The sequence below is a fragment of the Sceloporus undulatus genome, chromosome 4 (assembly GCF_019175285.1).
Source record: "Sceloporus undulatus isolate JIND9_A2432 ecotype Alabama chromosome 4, SceUnd_v1.1, whole genome shotgun sequence".
NCBI lineage: Eukaryota > Metazoa > Chordata > Lepidosauria > Squamata > Phrynosomatidae > Sceloporus > Sceloporus undulatus.
In genome coordinates, this window is record NC_056525.1 from 248261677 (window position 1) to 248281741 (window position 20065).

Sequence of the window (20065 nt, forward strand, 5' to 3'; positions counted from 1 at the left end):
ATAATGCTTATTTTGTGAATATGCAAGCCCATCACCCTTGTGGCCATAGTACCAATTTTGTCATGGTGCTTACATTATTGTCTCAAATGTCAAAACTAGTCACCAGTTGGGAAGGTTTGGGGTCCTCTGCTGTAGCTTGTGTGGGATCTTAAGGCTCCCTTTGCCATAGAATTAAAAAGGTTGAAGGAACCCTGAAGACCATCTCATACAGCTGAAAGGGGCCACTGAGCTGATCTAGTCCAACCCTCTGTCATGCAGGTATACACATCTAAAACACCCTTGAAAGATGCCCAACCACTGTTTCAAGACCCCCAAAGATGGGAGAGTCCATCCTGGTCCTTAGTCTCAAAGTGTTGAGAAATCTGTTTGTGTAAGCTGCCTGAAGGAATATAATAAATGTAGCCACATGATGAGAAACAGTATAGTCAAGGTATGTCATGGCCCTTTATTCTTCTCAAAATACCTGGAGGCAATTTACAAAGTAAAACCAGCAAACCACAACATCATACCTTCTAACTGTTCTGATTTGGCAGGAACACTTCTGATTAATTTTCTGTCACTCCACTTTTTCAGTTGCACGCAATATGGCCCAGTTTCTCTCTGTCAGAGGTGCTTTGATTGTGTATTCCAGCATGGCAAAATGGGGTTGGACTAGATGACTCTTGGGGGTATCTTCCAAGTCTAGGATTCTGATTCTATGATTCTGTGGTAGTACTCCTTCCACAACCACAGCTACATAGACTCACTGAGTCTCCAAGGTAACTGGATGAAAAACTCTGAAGCACACATCCCTTGTACAGCTTGAACATATACAGTACCACTCTACAGCAGAAGAGGCAGAATCATTTTATTCCAAGCACCTCTTATTGTGATTATTTCCAAGAAAGTGGCCAGTGCTAGATAGAAGCCTTACAGGGATTGATCAGCCCATCCGCTTGGATAAAGGAGAAGGCACATGGAATGCTGGGAAGCAGGTTCCCTTGCGCTGCTTCACTTGCCATGGAGGCAGGTAACAGGGACTCCTAAATTATTCTGGAACAATTACAGGCCAACAGTTGGCAAACTCAACCATTCCAAGGAGTGGTCCTCTTAGTCCCCCTCTTTCTCTTTGCCTCGAATTAATGGCAGCAGCTCATAGGTGAGAGCATGGCGTTTGTCCTGCCAACGAAAATGGGTGGGTGGCTGGCCGGGTCCCTGCTCATACTCGAAAGAGGGACTTAGTTCAAAGGCCAAGGCTGATTTCACCAGCCCCACTCCACCAGCCTTCTCTGGGCCTGGGTGGTAGACGCGTCCATTTTCAGGCAACATCACCAGCTTCTCTGGCTGGAAAGGCACTGCCAGCTTCTCTGCTCCACCGCAGTAAGACAACAGCTCTTCATTAGACGCCCCGTGGAGGAGGTGGGTGAAGACGACAGGCAGATCATCGCAGCGGATATAGTTGTGTTCCCGACCGCAAGGAGAGAGGTAGGGGAAGGAGTCTTCGTAGCGCCCGCTCTGGTTCACCTTGAGTTGCTTGAAGAAGAATACGAGGAACTGCTTATCTGGTTGAGAGAAACAAAGCAAAGGAAGATCACAGCATCGCTAATTTTCTAGAAGTTTGAGTACAGAAGGCACCTCTTGGGGGAAGGAATACAAAAAGGGAGGTATGGATGTCTGCCAGATATGAAAATCCATGGAGACAAATGACTTGAAAGCATACACACACACCTCTTTGAGCCAGTGGTATCAACTGGGCCTCTAATGGGTGGGTATTTCCTAACTGGGATGCCTCAGCAAAGAAGACCCTCTTCCACAGCACAATTCCCAGACCAATGGGACACAGAGGAAAGCCCCTCTGGAGGATCTTGAACTCAGGCCACTGTGTTTAGGGAGATGCTCCTACAAGTTTCAAAGGCATGCTATTTTTCAGAAAATAAGAGGTGCTCACAGTGGTGCGGGTGATTGTTCCCTTGAAAGATGACAGAAGGAGAAGAGAAAACCACCAGCTGTGCTGAGAAGGGAATGGAAAACCAGGGAAGCCAGCGGCTCAGAGAAGGGTAATTAGAACAATTCCCCGGTTGCCTTTCTTCCACTTATTAACCAAGCAGCCGATCACATTACGCAGAACCAAACTAAAGCAGCCACTTTGTATGCGATCTTTATTTACACGGCTGAGACCGTGCTTTGCTTTTTAAACACATCTGTTTCTTGATGAAGTCTTTTGTGTTTTGCCTTAGGGGAATCTGAGAGGCTTGGGTCTGCTTTCACACTATATAGGTACAGCATTTTCATCCCACTTGAACTGCCGTGGCTGCAGTCAAATTTGTGATATCGTTTGCTTATGGTTTTAAAGCTATATTTAAGGAACTGTATTGTCCATTTTAAATGGTTTTATTTGTGTAGTCAATGCTTTTAATGTGTTATAGATCATAGCTGGAGCCCCGATAAATGCTTTAAATAAATGAATTTAATTAAATCTAGATTATGATTCAGCATGAAATGGAGATGGCAGGAGAGATTGCCAGAAAGATATGCACACCCTTTTTACTCAAAGAGGCTGGCAGGGCAAGTAGCTCAAAAAAAAAGCACATGTATCTGGCTCTCTGCCAGGAAAGTGATCTGATGTTGCAAGGCTCCAAAGACAACAGCAAACCTGAATAAAAGGTTCTGGACTCTCTCCTTGACCTCATTCTACCTTCTGTCCTTCCCTTGAGGCCTTGAATTATTCTTCATCACCAAAACACACTCCCCAATGATAAAGTTCCATTTCTGGATCACAACTCCCAGAATTCATAGAATCATGGAATCATAGAGTTGGAAGAGATCCCCGAGGACCATCCAATCCAACCCCATTCTGCCATGCAGGAACACTCAATCAAAGCATCCCCGACAGATGGCTATCCAGCCTCTCTTTAAAGACCTCCAAGAACTGAGGAAGTGTGTTCCATTGTCAAAAAGCCCTTGCTGCCAGGAAGTTCCTCCTAATGTTGAGGTGGAATCTCTTTTCCTGTAGTTTGCATTCATTGCTCCACTGTGTCCTGTTCTCTGGAGCAGCAGAAAACAAGCTTGTTGCATCCTCAATGTGACACTGCTTCAAATACTTAAACAGGGCTATCATATCACCCCCTACCTTTCTCTTCTCTCCAGGATAAACATAACCAGCTCCCTAAGTCTTTCCTCATAGGACATGGTTTCCAGACAATTCCCCAGTGGCCATGCTGGAGGATTCTGGGAGCTACAGTTCCAAATAGGAACTTTCCCAAGTTCTGTTCAATGCCTTGGCTAGTCCCAAAAGTCTCCTGCTACCACTTGGTAATAGGACCTTCCAAGCTGAGATAAACTCAAGGCAGATGGATGCTCTTTCCTTAGAAGATACATGTGGAGGCTCCCTTGTCTGGAACAGTGAAAACCAAAATACTCCTAAACACAAAACATTTTTCATGGGTGTCAGAGGTAGTGACACTTTTGCTTTTTGATGGCTTTGTTTCATGTGCAAAATTATTTAAAATATTGTATAAAATGACATTCAGGCTATGTGTATAAGGTGCATATGAAACATAAATGAATTCTATGTTCAGATTTGGTTCCCATCTCCAAGACATCTTATTGCATGTGGACATGCAAATACAGGTATTCCAAAATCCAAAACACTTCTGGATAAAGGAGACTCAAACTGTACTTGATATGGAAGGAGCACCTCTCCCTATATATATCTGCCCAAGAACTGAGATCTGCTGGTGAGGTCCTGCTCCATGTCCCACTAATGGGAACAATACATTGCACAGGGTCATGAGAGAGGACCTTTTCAGCTGTGACACCCCTTTATCAAATGTCTTTCCGCTTGGAGAGTTGAAACATGGCTTTTTATTAAAGCTTTGGGGTCCTGATGTTATTATTTTTCAAAGCACACATGTACACTGGCTGCCTATTAGTTTCTGGGTAAAGTACAAGGTGTTGGTGATCACCTTTAAAGCCTTACATGGCTTGGGCCCAGAGTACTTGAGGGAATGCCTTCTTCCCTATTGTCCGTCCCGCACACTAAGGTCCTCTGGAAGAAATCTACTACAGCCAAAAAATCTAGGTTAACATCAGTTTCCCAGAGGGCCTTCTCTACTACTGCTCCTAAACTATGGAACAACCGGCCGGAGGAGATCCGTCACATTTCCACTCTGACAGCTTTTAAGAAAGCACTCAAGATGGATCTCTTCCGGCAGGCCTTTCCAACTTAGTTACCCTCCCAAGATACAGAGATATTGTCCCCTCATTTGTCTATTCTTCCCTGCCTATGTTTCTGCCTTTTTTAAAAATGCTTTTAATGTTTTTTATACTATTATTGTTTAATTCTGTTTTAGTACTGGGTATGGGGGGGGGGGGGCGGGGGGCGGTAGGTCTAGGGTTTGATTTTTAACTCTATTGTAATTGATGTCTTTATTGTTGTAACCCGCCCGGATTGGGCGGGCTATAAATAAATTATTATTATTATTATTATTATTATTATTATTATTATTTCAGCCTTTTCTCACAATTGGTTTAATATGATTTTCAACCCTATTTAATTCATTCTGTTGTTTTTAATCTGGAATTGTTTTAAACTGCTCATATTATTTTAACTGTATGCTGGCCTGGGATCTCATGATAGAGGACAGGACAGGAAAGTTTCATTAAATAAATAAAGTAAAGGGAAAGTCCTAGCCTTTAACGTCATTTGTGCACATCACATCAATGTGAGTTTTCTCACATGTCCATCTGTTGGGAATCCACAACCTGACAAAGTTTTCCCATAAGGATACAACCCAAAAGCAATGGATGGGTAAGCTTTTAAAAAGGGATGATGGATGAAATTTCCATTCTATGGTTGCGTACATGCATGAAACAAACCCTAAAAGCAGTGGGACCTGACTGAAGGATGCTAGTGAAGGGACTTAATTAAAACAGGCATGTAAGCAAAACATTTTGTGGATGAACATCATTTATTCCAAACACAGAAGGACGTTTTCTTACTGTGCTTTCCCCAGTTCCTTGGCATATCATTTGGACGCTCTCCTTTTCTTTGGCACCAAGCCTGAACAACTGTGGTCCACTGGCACTGGCTCAGCGGTATTTACAAGCAGAAGCAGGTACGTGAGTCGTAAATTCAAGTTATTAATAGTGCAGCTGCAGCCATATAAATGGGAAAAGAAATTAAGATGCAAAAAGGCACTGTGTTTGCTTTTGCTGTAAGGTATCTGGGTGCAGCAAACAAGGCACAGGGGGAAGCCAAGCTGGAAGGGACAAAAACTGAAGGCAAAAGACCTGAAGTTTGTAATGAGGCGGGACGACGCAAAACACACATGGATTTGGCTGGAAAGTTTTGCAAGCCGAAAATTAGATTCCTACCCATATATCTCTGAATCAGAAGCCAGCAGAGGAAAAGGCCACAGCTGGCTCTCCAAGATCGGGAGGTGTGTGCCAATCAGACACAGGGCCCTGCATCCTCCACTTTTAATTTTAATTATAAAAGAAATCGTCCAATTCAGATTTTAAGTTAGGAGTATGTTGGTTGGGAAGAAGACACAACAATGACAGATCTTAAAACAAGCACTCTTCAAATTACTTCTAGTCAGAAAAACTGCAGTAGATTTTTGCCACACAAAGACACCACTACTGCCATCCGGTTTCCCATGGGACCAGCGTTGTCTGAAGATGCATCAGTTCAAAAGAAGAAGAACATGGCCAGAAACAATGCAAGGCTGACAATGCTCTCAATGAAATAGAGAACCAGCACAGTGATAAAAATCGTCTGCAGTGCACCCTGCATGGTGTATGTATGTGCGTGACTGTGTCCAGGTGATCTGAAGATAGGTGGAAGGATTCAACAATGGGTTGAGCATTAACATACATCCTATGTTTTTTGTGGGTTTTTCAGGCTATGTGGCCATGTTACTGAAGAGTTTGTTCCTGACCAGCATCTCTGGCTGGCATCATGCTGGCCATGAAAGCCTTCGACTATACATCCGATGCTTCCACTGAAACATTAAGAAGAACTTCTTTATTGTTAAGCAAAGGCCGGGTGGCCGTCTCTCAGGAGTGCCATAGCTCTGTACTCCTTGGCAGGAGGTGATGACCCCTGAGCTCCCTTCCAATTCTAAGATTCTATGAATTTGCTTTCAGGGCTTTCAAGTGTTCTGCTCTGTTAGTTTCTGTTGTTTGTCTATTAACTGACTTGTTTTCAATTGCTTTAATTCTATCAGCAGTTTTAACAATATTTTTTGCATCTTTTTTATTTATATCTTCATATGTAGTGCCATCTGCATTTGTTTTTATTAAGCCATCCCACGTCCCAGTTTTGGGGGGAAAGTGTGAAATCAATCAATCATCCATCCAGCTGTCATTGTGAATAATCAGAAAAGGATGCTCACAGTTCCACAAAGGTTCTCTTTGTTACTCAGTTCTTTTTCAATACATTTATGATGTTTTTCTTGCTAAAGCAAAACAGTTTCAGCAGAAGCATTCATTTTATAACCCCCCACACATTCAATTTTTTCACTTCTGATTAGTAAGTATCTTCATTCCCATGACCAGCAAATGATGTAATAACCAGCAGAATAATGGCAATGGCAGCACATACTGGCCTGGCATCACACCAAATTGCAGCTTCTGGACTGATACGCTGAACCCACCACTCAACGAGCTTTAGTCTCATGTTGAAAAGTGTGTCGGCCAAAGGAATTTACAAGCTAAAATCCCATTTGCCAGCTAATGGAGAAAATATCACTAGGTCTTAAAGCCCCGCAAGGTCTCATTTAGGCAGCGATTTACTTCAGCACTTGTTGACTACCGTGAATGATTACAGAGGGTTATGGATTAGCAAAGGCATCGGGGGATTGGGGTCGGGCAGGGCTGCACACTGGCCAGAAACAGCTGCAAAAAGCAGCAGCAGAATATTTTAGACTCAACACTTATTCACTTAATGGAAGGGAAGAGAGGAATGGAGCTAGGTGGAAACCCTCCTGAATGATAGGCTGCAACCTAGTCTCTCATCACAATTCTCCAATAAATTTATCCATGGTTCAATCTCATGAATTTTGCATTTTCTCCCACAGCAACTTGGCATGGGTGCTGCTGAATCTAGTGCTGAGCTGGCCTGGATTTTAATACCCCGATTAAAGATTATGCTGACAGGTCTTAATGCTGGGACACTGGACGGGATGAGTGCAGTTCCCAAAGAAGATAAACGTGTCAAAGCCGGGGATTTGCGGGATCATGCGCTAGCTTAGTTGAGCATCCTGAAAGTCTCACCAGGAGATCTTGCTTACACAACTGCTGTGAATGTTCAGGAAGCCTCCATCTGCTCAAGTGGGCTTGCTAAAGCTTGCTTAACTTGGAGGAAAAGTTAGTTCCCAGGGGCAAAAGTCACTGGCCACAGGGATCTTTAACACATCTATGCTTCCTGATGGGTTGACAAAGATCCAAAGTTAGAGCTCTGATCTCAAGTCAAAGCAAGACACTTGAGGCCTAGAGAGAGAAATCCAAAGAGATTCTCTCCTTGAGTTCACATGAAGCACAAGATATTAGGTCTCCTATGAGAGTCTCAGTGACAAGAACAGGTCCATGAGATCAGGCCGTAGAATCATAAAGCTGGAAGGGACCTCAAGGACCATCTACCCCAACTCCCTGCGCTGCAGAAATATACAACTAAAGCATTTCTGAGAGACAGACACTCAGCTTCTGCCTTATCCTGAGCCAGTTCATTAATCCACCTAATACTGGTATATAGGAAGCTGCCTTATACTGAGTCAGATCCTTGAGGGAGGGACCATGTAGCCCAGTATTTTCTACTCTGACTGGCAGCCATGCCTCTTCAGGGTATCAGACAGGATTATTGACCAGCTCTCTCTTCTGAAGAGTCTTTCCTCATGAGGGTCTCTCATCCAAGTTCTAACTAGCTCCAACCTTTCTTGGCTTCTGAAAGCAGATAAGGTCAGCTGCATTTGGGATGGTGGTGGTGATTCTGGGAGCACCTTTTCCAAGCTTGGTCCAAAATCAGGGCAGGAGGAGTATTTCTGAGCTGGTAGAGGCTCTTCAGCCTTAGCAGAACTGAAGGAAAGAATGGTCCAAAGGCCTTGAAGGTTTAAGCCTATGGCTTTGTAGTGCCCAGGAGCTAAAGGTTGATGGCCCTGGAGGGAAGAATGCTCCAGAAGCCTTGAAGGTAGGGAAGGTTTAAGGCAAATAAATGAACATGGCTTTCTGGTGGCCAGGAGCTAAAGGTTGGTAGCTCCTGCCCTAAAGTAGTCTCAGTGACAGTTAGGAGAGGCAGCCTTCCTCACTGACAATCAATCTTTAATGGTGCTCCCTCCCCAGCGACCATGCTGAGCTTGCTCTCCCCGGTGCATGGAGGGGTGTCTACATGCATGGATACATACACAGTCTGGTAGGTATGCAGATAGTGGGATTTACCTTTGAAACACGTGATGAAGTTCTTGACTTTGGCATCATCCAGGAAAAGCTGTATAAAATTGCAGGAGTGAGTGGTGGGGAAGAGGAAGGGAAGAGAAGAAAAGGAACAAAGAATGAGTCCAGCAAAACACAGTGGTCTTCAATCCAGCAAAGCATAATGATCAAAGGAGGCAGAGGTCACATCGATGCAGGCAGAGGATTGAAGAGGGGCATCGCCCAGGAGAAGGCAAAGGATGAAAAGCCTAGCTCACCCAACCCAGCGGTTCTGTGTGTGTTGAGAACATTCCCAATACCAAATCTGTAACTGAACTCTCTGTACCAATACACACCTTTCCAAAACAGAAGCTTGATGGAGATGGAGGCAAAGTAAGAAAATGCAGGGGAGGGGGATAACTCTGGCAAAGCAACCAAGATGGCCAAGAACAGCAAGGATATACTTCATTAATTTTCTTTTTCTTTAAAAGCACACCCTAGGCCTAAAATGGCTAGTGGGTATACCCATAGAATAGACATTTGGAGGAATTTTTGGAATAAAAAAAAATCCCAGGGTTCCTTGGGGGGGGGAGGACACAAAAATGGTATTTAGATGCTGCATGCAGCGCAGCGGCCCTACTTTACCTTGCTTTTAATTATGGCTGCCTTTCCTCATCTGCATTATGGGTAGAGCTGTCAAACCCTCTTGCAAATGTGTTAAAATTAACTTGTTACCCCTAATTTGCTAAAAATGTCAACAACTTCAAAATCCACTCTTTGTTGCTATTGTGTGCTTTCAGGATGTTTCTGACTTATGGCAACCCTATCACAAGGCAGGGTCTGTTCAGATGGGGTTTGCCTCTGCCTTCTTCTGAGGAGAAGAGTGTGACTTGACCAAGATCACCCAGAGGGTTTCCATGGCTGAGTGGGGATTCAAACCTTGGTCTCCAGAAGAGTCATATTCCAATGCTTAAACCACTACCCAATCATTAAAGACCAACAACATTAATTTCTAAGACTAATAACTAGTCTCAAAGGTGCTACAAGATGCCTATGCATACTGATATTCCAGACTAACACAGCTATGTCTTTGGATATTAATTTTGACTAAGAATCAAGATTTCTTGTTGCTTTAATTCACTGCTGGTCTTTTCAACATAATTCTAAACATGTCTTGAAACTTAATGATTTAAAAATGAATGAATCAATACATTCCTTCTCACGTAAGTTTCTCAATGAGTAATTTTTTTTTAAAAAACCCGCAAGGTTTTTAGCGATTTAAAGTTATTGTGCCAGTTATTAATATTTCCAAGCTCTGCCTACTCACCCCTGAACCTAGACTTGGTCCTCAACATCTTTTTTTCCTGAACCTTGAAGCTGCCTGGTAGGTGTGGAGTAAAGGATGAGCTAGAAGGGGAGATGAATACACCTCAGATCCAGGCTAGTTGAAAGCATTTATCTCCATGTATGAGCTCTAAAATCTTTGACAGTTGGCTTTCTTTCTGTCCCACTATCTTCTCAGTCTCATTTGGTGGGAACAAGAGAGAGGGCCTTCTCGGTGGACTTGGACTAGACTTTGGAACTCAGTCCCCAGGAAGGCTAGGCTTGCTCAACTTGCACCAGAAAGGGAAAACCTCCCTAATCCATCTGGCTTTCAGGAATTAACTGAGATGGGCTTTTAAAGGTGTGCCACTTTGTCAATTTTTTAAAATATTCTCTCTTTTAATAAATTTTAAATGTAAATACAGTCAGCCTGCCATATCCATGGACTCAACCATCCCCAGCTTTAAAATATTTCTAAAATGTATACATTCCAAAAATCAAACCTTGGTTGTTCCATTTTATATAAGGGACACCATTTTATTTCGCCATTGTATTTAATGGGATGTGAGCATCCATGGCTTTTGGTATCCACAGGGGGCCTGGAAACAAACCTCAGTGGATACCAAGGGCCCACTGTAGTTTAATTGTTTTTTTAAATAGCGTGTGTTTATATTTGTGTTTGATGTTCTTGTACGTTTTTAATCGGTACTAGTTTCAATCATTTGTAAACCCCTTCAAGTCCCAGTGCTGGGAAAAGGGCAGGATATCAATAAGTAAACAAATAAATAATAGAAGTGAGAGAATGTGTGTGTGTGTGTGTGTGTGTGTGAGAGAGAGAGAGAGAGAGAAAGCGAGAAGCTTCTTTAAAGGCTTTGTGTTGGCTAATAAATAGCAAGAGGAAGACTGTCCGCAACAGGAGAGTTTCCACGTTCCTCACGTTCCACCAAGCCAGCCACAAAATCTTCTTTTAACACTAATTACCACTCCTAATCTCTCCTGTAATGATTAATTCAGCACTAATTCGATACACCATTAATGCAGCGGAGGCGAGTGTGTGAATCGGCAGTTAACGCTAATGGATTAAAAAAGAGGTCCAAACAGCCTGAAGGGATTGGAATGGAGCCAAGCAGTGCTTCCCGAGCGAGCGCTCCATGGATCCGCTGCTCAGCTGGTGGAGAGCTGGACCCTGAAAATAGCCATTTCCATTTGGCTCGAGACCCAGCGTTGCCAAGGGATCCCCAATGCAAGGATAGTTTCTCCCCATGGAGAGCTGCCTTTGCCTTCCTTTAAAAAAAATAATAAAAACCCCAAGAGTTATAGCAACAGGGAGCAGAATCATGATAATCTATTGAGGATAATATACCATATGTATTGTGAAATACATCATAGCTGCCTGTTCTTGCCCCTGGAACCTACTTGGTTTGGAGTGTCAATGAGTAGATGTTCAGATGCTTGCCCACCGCCACACCGTGGAGCTATTGTCACCTCACTTGTAGTTGCCATATTCTATTTGCATGCCCCCACCATGGTTTGTATGGGTGGAAAGGCCCCCCTGGTTTGACCTATATGGCCATGTACCCCTACTGACATCACAGGCCAAGAAGAGACAGTTAAAAGATGATATGGTAGCCCTGTTTAGGTATTTGAAGTGGAGTTATATGGAGGATGGAGAAGCTTGTTTTCTGCTGCTGCAGAGACTAGAACACGGAAGAATGGATGCAAGCTACAGGAAAAGCGATTCCAGCTCAACATTAGGAAGAACTTCCTGACAGTAAGAGCTGTTTGACAGTGGAATGCACTCCCTCAATGGAGAGTGGTGGAATCTCCTTCTTTGGAGGTCTTTAAACAGAGGCTGGATGGCCATCTGTCAGGGATGTTTTGATTGTGGGTTCCTGCATGGCAGGGGGTTGGAATGGATGGCACTTGTGGTCTCTTCCAACTCTAGGCCATGACTGGCACCTTCAAATAGAATGGAAGTGGCAGCAGTAGGTAAGGAGTGTACAGCTGTCTACCAGGTGTCACAGCAAAGTTTCTGGGAAACTCCACTGCAAACTGTCAGTTAATTTAGACCATGCTAAAGCTGTGCCAGATCCACCAGTTTGGCATCCAGTTTGCCTGGCCCCAGCCTGGGGCTATTGGCTTGCGTAATCTAAACAGGATGACAAAAGGCTGGCAGGAACATGGCCCATACATACATGTCCTACCTTTATCTACCCCCCTCACCACCAGTGCCAACTTAAGAAGGTCTTATTTTGGAAACCAAGCTTGATGAGGAACAATGTAACGAGACTGATATGGAACCTTCTTCCCCCACAAGCAAGAGCCATCACTTCTTTAACCAGCTTCAAAACGGAGTTGAAGACCATCCTGTTCAGAGAAGCGTTCCCAGGCATTGCATAACTCTCACTTGCTATTTGATGTTCTTTTGTTGCCTGTTTTTTTGAACCATTTCCTGTATTGCTATGTATTTTATATGTATTATCCTACTAGAGTGGCAGGCTAGCTCCAACAGGCCTCCCTGGTAGAAGATTAACCATCCATTAAGAAGCCAAGCCCTCCCTCCAGTCCTTCTGCCTTGGTCCAGACCTCGGAGGTAGAGAAGAACTGCTGGACCTCATCCCCTTCCCCGCCACCACTCCCTTCTCCTTTTGTGTCATGTCTTTTTAGATTGTACGCCTGAGGGCAGGGAACCGCCTAATTAAATAAATAAATAAAATAAAATATTTATTTTTATACCGCCCTTCCATAGATCAGGGCAGTTCACAGCAAATATCAATAAAACACAACATATACATTCAGGTTAAAACAATTACACAGCAGCAAAATAAAACAGAATAAAAGCCCCGTTAGCCAGTCCTCTTTGCCACAGAAGAGGAAGGGAGGCCTTTTTTGTATTTTGTAAAAGATTGTATGTACAGCGCTGTGTAAATTTACAGCGCTTTATAAATAAAGGTTGATAATAATAATAAATAATGTTATCTTGGAGAAGAGAAAACTGAAAGGTGAAATGACAGCTATCTTTAGATATCTAAAAGGAGGTCATCGTAAAGATGGAGCCAGCTTGTTATTTGCTGATCCAGAGACTAGAACATGAACCACTAGATTTAAATTACTAGAAATGAGATTCCACCTGAACATGAGGAAGAACAAGAGCTGTTGGAGAACAGAATGGACTGTCTAAGAGGTTGGTGGACTTGCCATCTTTGGAAGTATCTAAACAGAGGCTGGATAGGTGTTGTTCAAGAGTGCTTTATTTGTGAATTCCTGCATTGCAGAGAGCTGGACTACAGGACCACTATGGTCTCTTCCAACTCTAGGATTATATGATTGTGATGTTGAAGCTCCTCAGCCTTAGATATTTTATGTTTCTCCTTCTCCCCTCTTCTCTAAGTAACTGAGAAGAAATGCACAGCAAAGGCAGCCCAACCATGAAGTGAGATGAAGCAGCAGATTGGGGACATCATGGAGGCTGGCAGAACAGGAGACAGACCCATCGGGATGCAGGGCGCAGAACCCCACACAGTTCCACTACACACACCTTCCCATCTTTTCCACTCTCCAATTCTTGGAGTGACAAACTGTGCATAATAATCCAAATGAATCCATGCGACAGATTTTATCTAAAGGTTTGACATTGCTTGCAGTTTTATATTCAAGTCCCTTTCCTATTGATTTCTAAAATGAAACTTGCTTTTTTCACAGCTGCTGTTCACTGGGGTAGAATGTGCTTTCAACTATTCATTCAGACCCCAAGGGTCTTTCCCTGGTCATTTTCTGCCACTTCAAACCCACTCCCATATTTGTGAATCCAGGATTATTGCCTTGGCATCAATTTTAGACTTATTTGTATTGAGTTTCATTCACGGCCCTCTTCCTACAAAGATTTCTGTCTAGTGCTTATTGCTTTTCTTGTTCCAGGGGAGATGAATGGGGAATGTATGGAAATGGTCTGCACACTTTTTGTGTACTACAGTATTCAAATACCTTTTCACCAAGCCTAATAAAGGTGTTACCACAATACGAGATCTGGAATTTGTCTTATGGCAAGGAAGAGAGCAGCCTTCCAAGACTGTAATTTCCATCAGTCCTAGCCAGCACAGCCAATGGCAAGTACTGCTGGGAGTTGTAGTACAGCATCCTCCGGAGGGTTGTATGATTCCCATCTCTGCGTCTGCTATCTTGCTGCCCGTTCTCCAAGTTTGGAGATTTTCTTTTGGAGCTCTTTCAGTCCTTGTATGTTTCTACCACCCACAATGAACTGTGGCCTTTTCACACTGCACGATTCTACTGCTATAATTCCACTTTAACTATCATGGCAACATCCTATGGAATCATAAGATTTGCAATTTAAAGAGGGGCCAGAGAGTTGTAGCATCTCCTCAAACTATGAGCCTCAGAATTCCACAAGGTATAGCCAGTATATACAGTTCAAGTGTGATCAAAATGCTATTGTTGTGTAATGTAAAATATTGATGATGATGATGATGATGATGACTGCACCTTTCCCTCAATAATGGGACTCAAGATGTCTTACAAATTACTAAACCTTGCAGAAATTAAAAGCCATACAAAAACATAAATAAAATGTATAGAAATAATTTTAAAATCAGTTAAATAATAGACTCAAAACCATTTTAACATTTTTAAAAAAATCTATAAAAAAATTAACAAAACAGACCATCACACAGTGGCATCATGATGGGGGTGTGGGGAATTCACATCACACCGGATGGCATCCAAGAGGGGGATGCACATCCTATAGCAGTGATGGCGAACCTATGGCACGCGTGCCAGACCCTCTCTGTGGGCACATGTGCCGTCGCTCCAGCAGAGTTTGCCAGAGTCTGTTACTAGAAAGCCCAGAGTGACATGGCACTTTGCAATAAATAAGTGGGTTTTCAGTTGCAGTTTGGGCACTCTGCCTCGAAAAGGTTCACCATCACTGTCCTATAGGGTGGCACACCCAGTGGGACTGGCACTGGGCAAGTGAGAAAGGGTGTTAATTGATCTGCAATGAGAGAGAAATCCATGATATGCTGCTTCAACCAGCCCAGCCGATAAGGGTCCAAAACACACTGCAGAAATAATACAGTTTGAGATCGCTTTAACTGTCCTGGCTCAATGCTAGGAAATTCTGGGAACTGTAGTTTTGTGAGACATTTAGCCTTCTCTGTCAGAGCTTTGGTACCATAATAAACTACACTTCCCAGGATTCCCTAGCATGAGCCAGGGCAGTTAAAATGGTTTCAAACTGGATTGTTTCTGCAGTGTGTTTTGGACTCAAACCATGAATCTGTGATTTTCCATTTTCAGGGACAAATGGCAAGTCTAATCTTGCTGCATCTTTGTGCTTGCTTGGTAATTTTCCATTAGGGCTTAATGACTACCATTAAATAATTGGCTAATGTATATTTAGTATACTCCTGAGACTTGCTATATGTTTTTTGATGCAGTTGCTAGGTAGACTTACTCTATAAAGAATAAGATGTATGTTTGGCTTCGGTGCCAAATTGCTCAGCTGGAATGTTGACACCTTGTCCAACATGGTCATTAAATAAAACCCTTACTTCACTGTACTACGGTCTTCATTCTTGAACCTTGAGAGGCTAGTCTTTTCCTCCTTAAATGACTTAGCTGAAGAAGCTTTCACGGTTTGGCCGGAAGTCTCAGTATCTGGGATCATTCTGAACTGGGAATCCTACTTCTCACTTTCCTCTGTTGTCTGTGAGAACTTGGAAAATATGGAAAAATCATCATTTTCTCCTATTGGTTGTGGTGCCAGGGTTCACCCTCTGCTCTGCGCTGCATCCACCTTGCGACTACAAACAAGTAGAATAGATTAAATGATCCTTATCCCATCTCCTTTAAGTACAGTTGTCCCTCCACATTTGTGGCTTTGACATTTATGGATTATTTGTGGTTTTGACGAATATGTTCTCTCTAGGAATCTCTAAATCCTCTAGCACAATTCTGCTGGAAGTTAACCAAAAAGTTGTGCTGGAGAACCTGGAACTTCATAGAGAAAAACCAGTATGATCCTTTAATCAACCTCTGGCAGATGTTGACCATAGAGGCGCACTGGAGGACGTAGAGATTCCTAGAGAGGTGTTCTCTGGCAACCCTACTTCTGACTTCTTTCTGTTGACAATTATGGAAATAATCTCCATTGCCTCCCAGTGGTTGTGGTGCCAGGTTTCACCTGCTGCTCTGCTCTGCATCCACCTTCTGGCTACAACCAAAGAGAATATATTAAATTATCCTTATTCCTTCTTCTTTAAGTAACTGAGAAAGAATAATGCCTTCATTTCTATTTGGTCTGGGAGCAGATTACTTGGGTAAAATTTATATCTTAAACTGCTGCCATGTTATGGAAATAATGAGTTGGACTCCACATTAAGTGCTGTAGCTTCATTCTATGGAATCCTGGGATTTGTAGTTTTATAAGGTCCTTAGCCTTCTCTGACAGAGTGCTGGGGTCTCACAAAACTACAAATCCCAGGATTCCATAGGATGGAGCCATGGCACTCAACGTGGCGTCAAGTTGCATTATGTCTACTTGGTTTGAATATTGGACTGTAACTCTGCAGACCAGGGTTCGATTCCCTGCTCAGCCATGAAACTACCAGGTGACTTTGGGTAAGTCACGTTTTCTCAGCATCAAAGGAAAGCAATGTCAAGCCTCATCTGAACAATTCCTGCCAAGAACACCCCATGATAAGTTTGCTTTAGGAATGCAACAAGTCAGAAATGACTTGAAGGCACAACAAACAATATTATAGATGTGTCCTCAATCCTACAGAATCCTGGGATTTGTACTTTGGTGGTAGTGGGCACTACAGCCCCCCCTCTGACAGATCAGGCTGAATATCTGTCCAAATTACAAATCCCAGGATTCAACAGGATGGAGCCCTGACAGTTAAAGTGCTGGTCCAATGGACACTGCAGAGTACAGAAATAATCCAGTTTGCCACAGCTTTAACTGCTGTGGTTCAATGCTAAGGAATTCTGGGAACTGTAGTTTTATGATAATCCTAGAGTTGGAAGAGACCCCAAGGGCCATCCCATGCAACCCCATTCTGCCATGCAGGAACTCTCAATCAAAGAATACCTGACAGATGGCCATCCAGCCTCTGCTTAAAGACCTCCAAGGAAGGAGACTCCACTACACTCCGAGGGAGTTTGTTCTCTTACTCTCAGGAAGTTCCTCCTAATGTTGAGCTGGAATCTCTTTTCCTGTAGCTTGCATAAATTGTTCCATGTTCTAATCTCTGGAGCAGCAGAAAAAAGCCTGCTCCCTCCTCAATATGACATCCCTTCAAATATTTAAACAGAGCTATCATATCACCCCTTAACCTTCTTTTCTCCAGGCTAAACATCCCCACCTCCCTGAGTCGTTCCTCGTAGGGCATGGTTTCCAGACCCTTCACCATTTTAGTCGCCCTCCTCTGGACACATGGCTCTAGTTTCTCAATGTCCTTTTTGAATTGTGGGGCCCAGAACTGGACACAATATTCTAGGTGGGGCCTGACCAAAGCAGAATACAGTGGCACTATTACTTCCCTTGATCTAGATACTATACTTTTACTAATGCAGCCTAAAATCGTATTGGCCTTTTTAGCTGCCGCATCGCACTGTTGACTCATGTTCAACTTGTGGTCTACTTGGACTCCTAGATCCCTTTCACACATATAAATCTCATTCAGCCAGGTGTCCCCCATCCTATATCTGTGTATTTCATTTTTCCGCCCTAAGTGCAGTACCTTACATTTCTCTGTGTTGAATTTCATTTTGTTAGCTTTGGCCCAGCTTTCAAGTCTATTCAGGTCATTTTGAATTTTGATCCTGTCCTCTGGGGTATTAGCTATTCCCCCTAATTTGGTGTCATCTGCAAATTTGTTAAGTATGCTCCCAATTCTGTCGTCCAGGTCACTGATAAAGATGTTGAATAGCACTGGGCCCAGGACAGAACAAACGCCAACTCCCAGAATTCCATAGCTTTGAGCCAGAAAAGAGTTGAAGCAGTGCCAAACAGGGTTATTTCTCCAATGTGGATGCAGCCAAATAGGGAAAACGCGCCAGAGCCCTTCCCTCCCTGGCCCCGTACCTGGCCCTGGTGGTCGACGTAGTAGAAGTACTCTCGGGTGCGGGGCGAGGGGCTCTGGCCCTGTTGGTACAAAGGTCGCTCCGGCCCACGGAGGATGCCCCCCGGACGAAGCAGGAAGCCGAGCCCGGCCCTGAAGAGACGCATCCCGGCCTCGGTCGGCGACGACACCCGCGAAAAAGGCGCTAAAAAGAGTGCGGCCTAGTAACCGGAAGTGGCCTCATGGGGGACCGGTGCGACGCCGGATCGGACTCCCCCGGGAACTGAGGGCGTGCACAAAGGTTCCGCTGACTAACATCCGGGTTCTTTAACAAATACGACACCTTTATTGGCCGACCTAAAGGCACAGTATACTTTCTGCAAGCTTTCGAAGCTCCAGGGGCTTCTTCTTCATCAGGGAAGGTGTTGCAAACCAAACAGGAAGGGAAAACAACAACCATTGGAGATGTGTGACACAACTATATTGTGCGTTTTGGTTGGCCAGTAATAATAACAATCCACAATAAAATACAATGAAATTATTGAACGATTGTTGAATCGATTATTAAAAATATAAGGCAGAGGCAGTTAGGGTAGTTGTAGAATGATTAAATACGAGATCGTTAATAAAGGTATCACTGATGGATTTTTTGTTGGTAGTGGTTGCTGTTGTGTGCCTTCAAGTCACATAAAATCATAGCGATGAAAAGACCAGAAGGGCGATCCAGTCCAGCCGCATTCTGCCATGCAGGAACTCTCCATCAAAACATCCCCATTGACAGATGGCCATCCAGCCTCTGCTTAAAGACAGCCTCCAAAGAAGGAGACTCCATCACTTTCTGAGGGAGTGTGTTCCACTGTCAAACAGCTCTTAATGTCAGGAAGTTCTTCCTAATGTTGAGCTGGAATCTCTTTTCCTTTAGATTGAATCCATTGCCCCGTTGTGTCCTATTCTCTGGAACAGCAGAAAACAAGCTTCCTCCATCCTCAATATGGCATCCCTTCAAATGCTTAAACTGGGCTATCCTATCACTTCTTAGCCTTCTCTTCTCCAGGCTAAACAGACCCAGCTACCTAAGTTTCTCCTCATGAGGCATGGTTTCTAGGCCCTTCACCATTTTAGTTGCCCTCCTTGGAAATCCTCCATTGAGCCATGGCAGTTAAAGTGGTGTCAAACTGAATTATTCGTGCAGTGCAGACACAGCCATAAATCTATCATTGCTGAAACTTCTCCCCCCACCTGCTTGAGGTTGGTCCTTCTACCTGGGAACTGTAGTTTGTTGAGGCACCAGAGCTCTCTGACAGATAAGCATCTCACAAAACTACAGTTCCCAGAATTCCATAACACTGAGCTATGGCAGTTAAAGTGGTGTCAATTCAAAATGGACTATTTATGCAGTGTGGATACAGCCAAACATAAAACGGCCATCCAACCTGTCTTTCAAAATCTCTCACCTTGAGATGGTGTATTCCATTATAGATCAGCTCTTGGTATCTGATCCTAAACACAGTACTGTATGCTATATGTCTCTGATGTCTAATCTGCACTGCAGAAATAAGGCAATTTAACACCACTTTAACTGCTAATGCTATGAAATTCTGGGATTTGTAGTTTGTTTTTGGCTCCAGCGCTCTCTGACAGAGAAGGCTGAATATCCCACAAAACTACAAATCTCAGAATTCCCTAGCATTGAGTCATGGCAGTTAAAGCAGTGTCAAACTGCGTTATTTCTGCAGTGCCAGTCGATGAAAGCTCATGCTACAACTTCTTTCACGCAGTTGGTTTCAAAAGGTGCTAAAAGATCGTGTGTGTTTTTGTGGGTTTTTCGGTCTCTGTGGCCATGTTCTAGAAGATTTTCTGTGGCTGGCATCTTCAGAGAATGCTTGCCTGGAAAAAGGTTGGGTGTGTGTGTATATATACATACATAGATACATACAAACATACATACATACACACACACTGTGTGAGCCTGGGAATGCAGGAGTGATTTGCATGTGTCTTGTTCTGTGCTGCTGGCTGGCCTCAGGCTGGGAGGCTAATGCAAACAAGGATTAATGTCTGCTAATTGGGGATCATTATCTGCTGGGAAAGCCCCTGACTCTGAATGGTTTCCCATTTGCATTTGTTGAGTCTTTACTTTGCTATCTTTCAGGCCTGGTAGCCAAATTTTGTTCACTTTAAGGATTTCTTCTTTCCAGTTGAAATTATCCAGATGTTTGTGGATTTCAATGGCTTCCCTGTGTATCCTGACACCCTGTGCATCCCAGGGTCAC

General features: G+C 43.5%; 1 protein-coding gene across 1 annotated transcript; it reads right to left on the reverse strand.

The window, feature by feature from the left end:
- Positions 1–425: 425 nt before the first annotated feature.
- On the reverse strand, positions 426–18055 carry C4H8orf82 (chromosome 4 C8orf82 homolog). The gene is made up of 3 exons (XM_042466148.1): positions 17816–18055; positions 8416–8464; positions 426–1541 (listed from the first exon to the last, which is right to left on the reverse strand). Exons 1-3 carry the CDS (start codon positions 17957–17959, stop codon positions 1090–1092), a joined length of 645 nt encoding a protein of 214 aa, XP_042322082.1. The 5' UTR covers positions 17960–18055; the 3' UTR covers positions 426–1089.
- Between the last annotated feature and the right edge of the window lie 2010 nt (positions 18056–20065).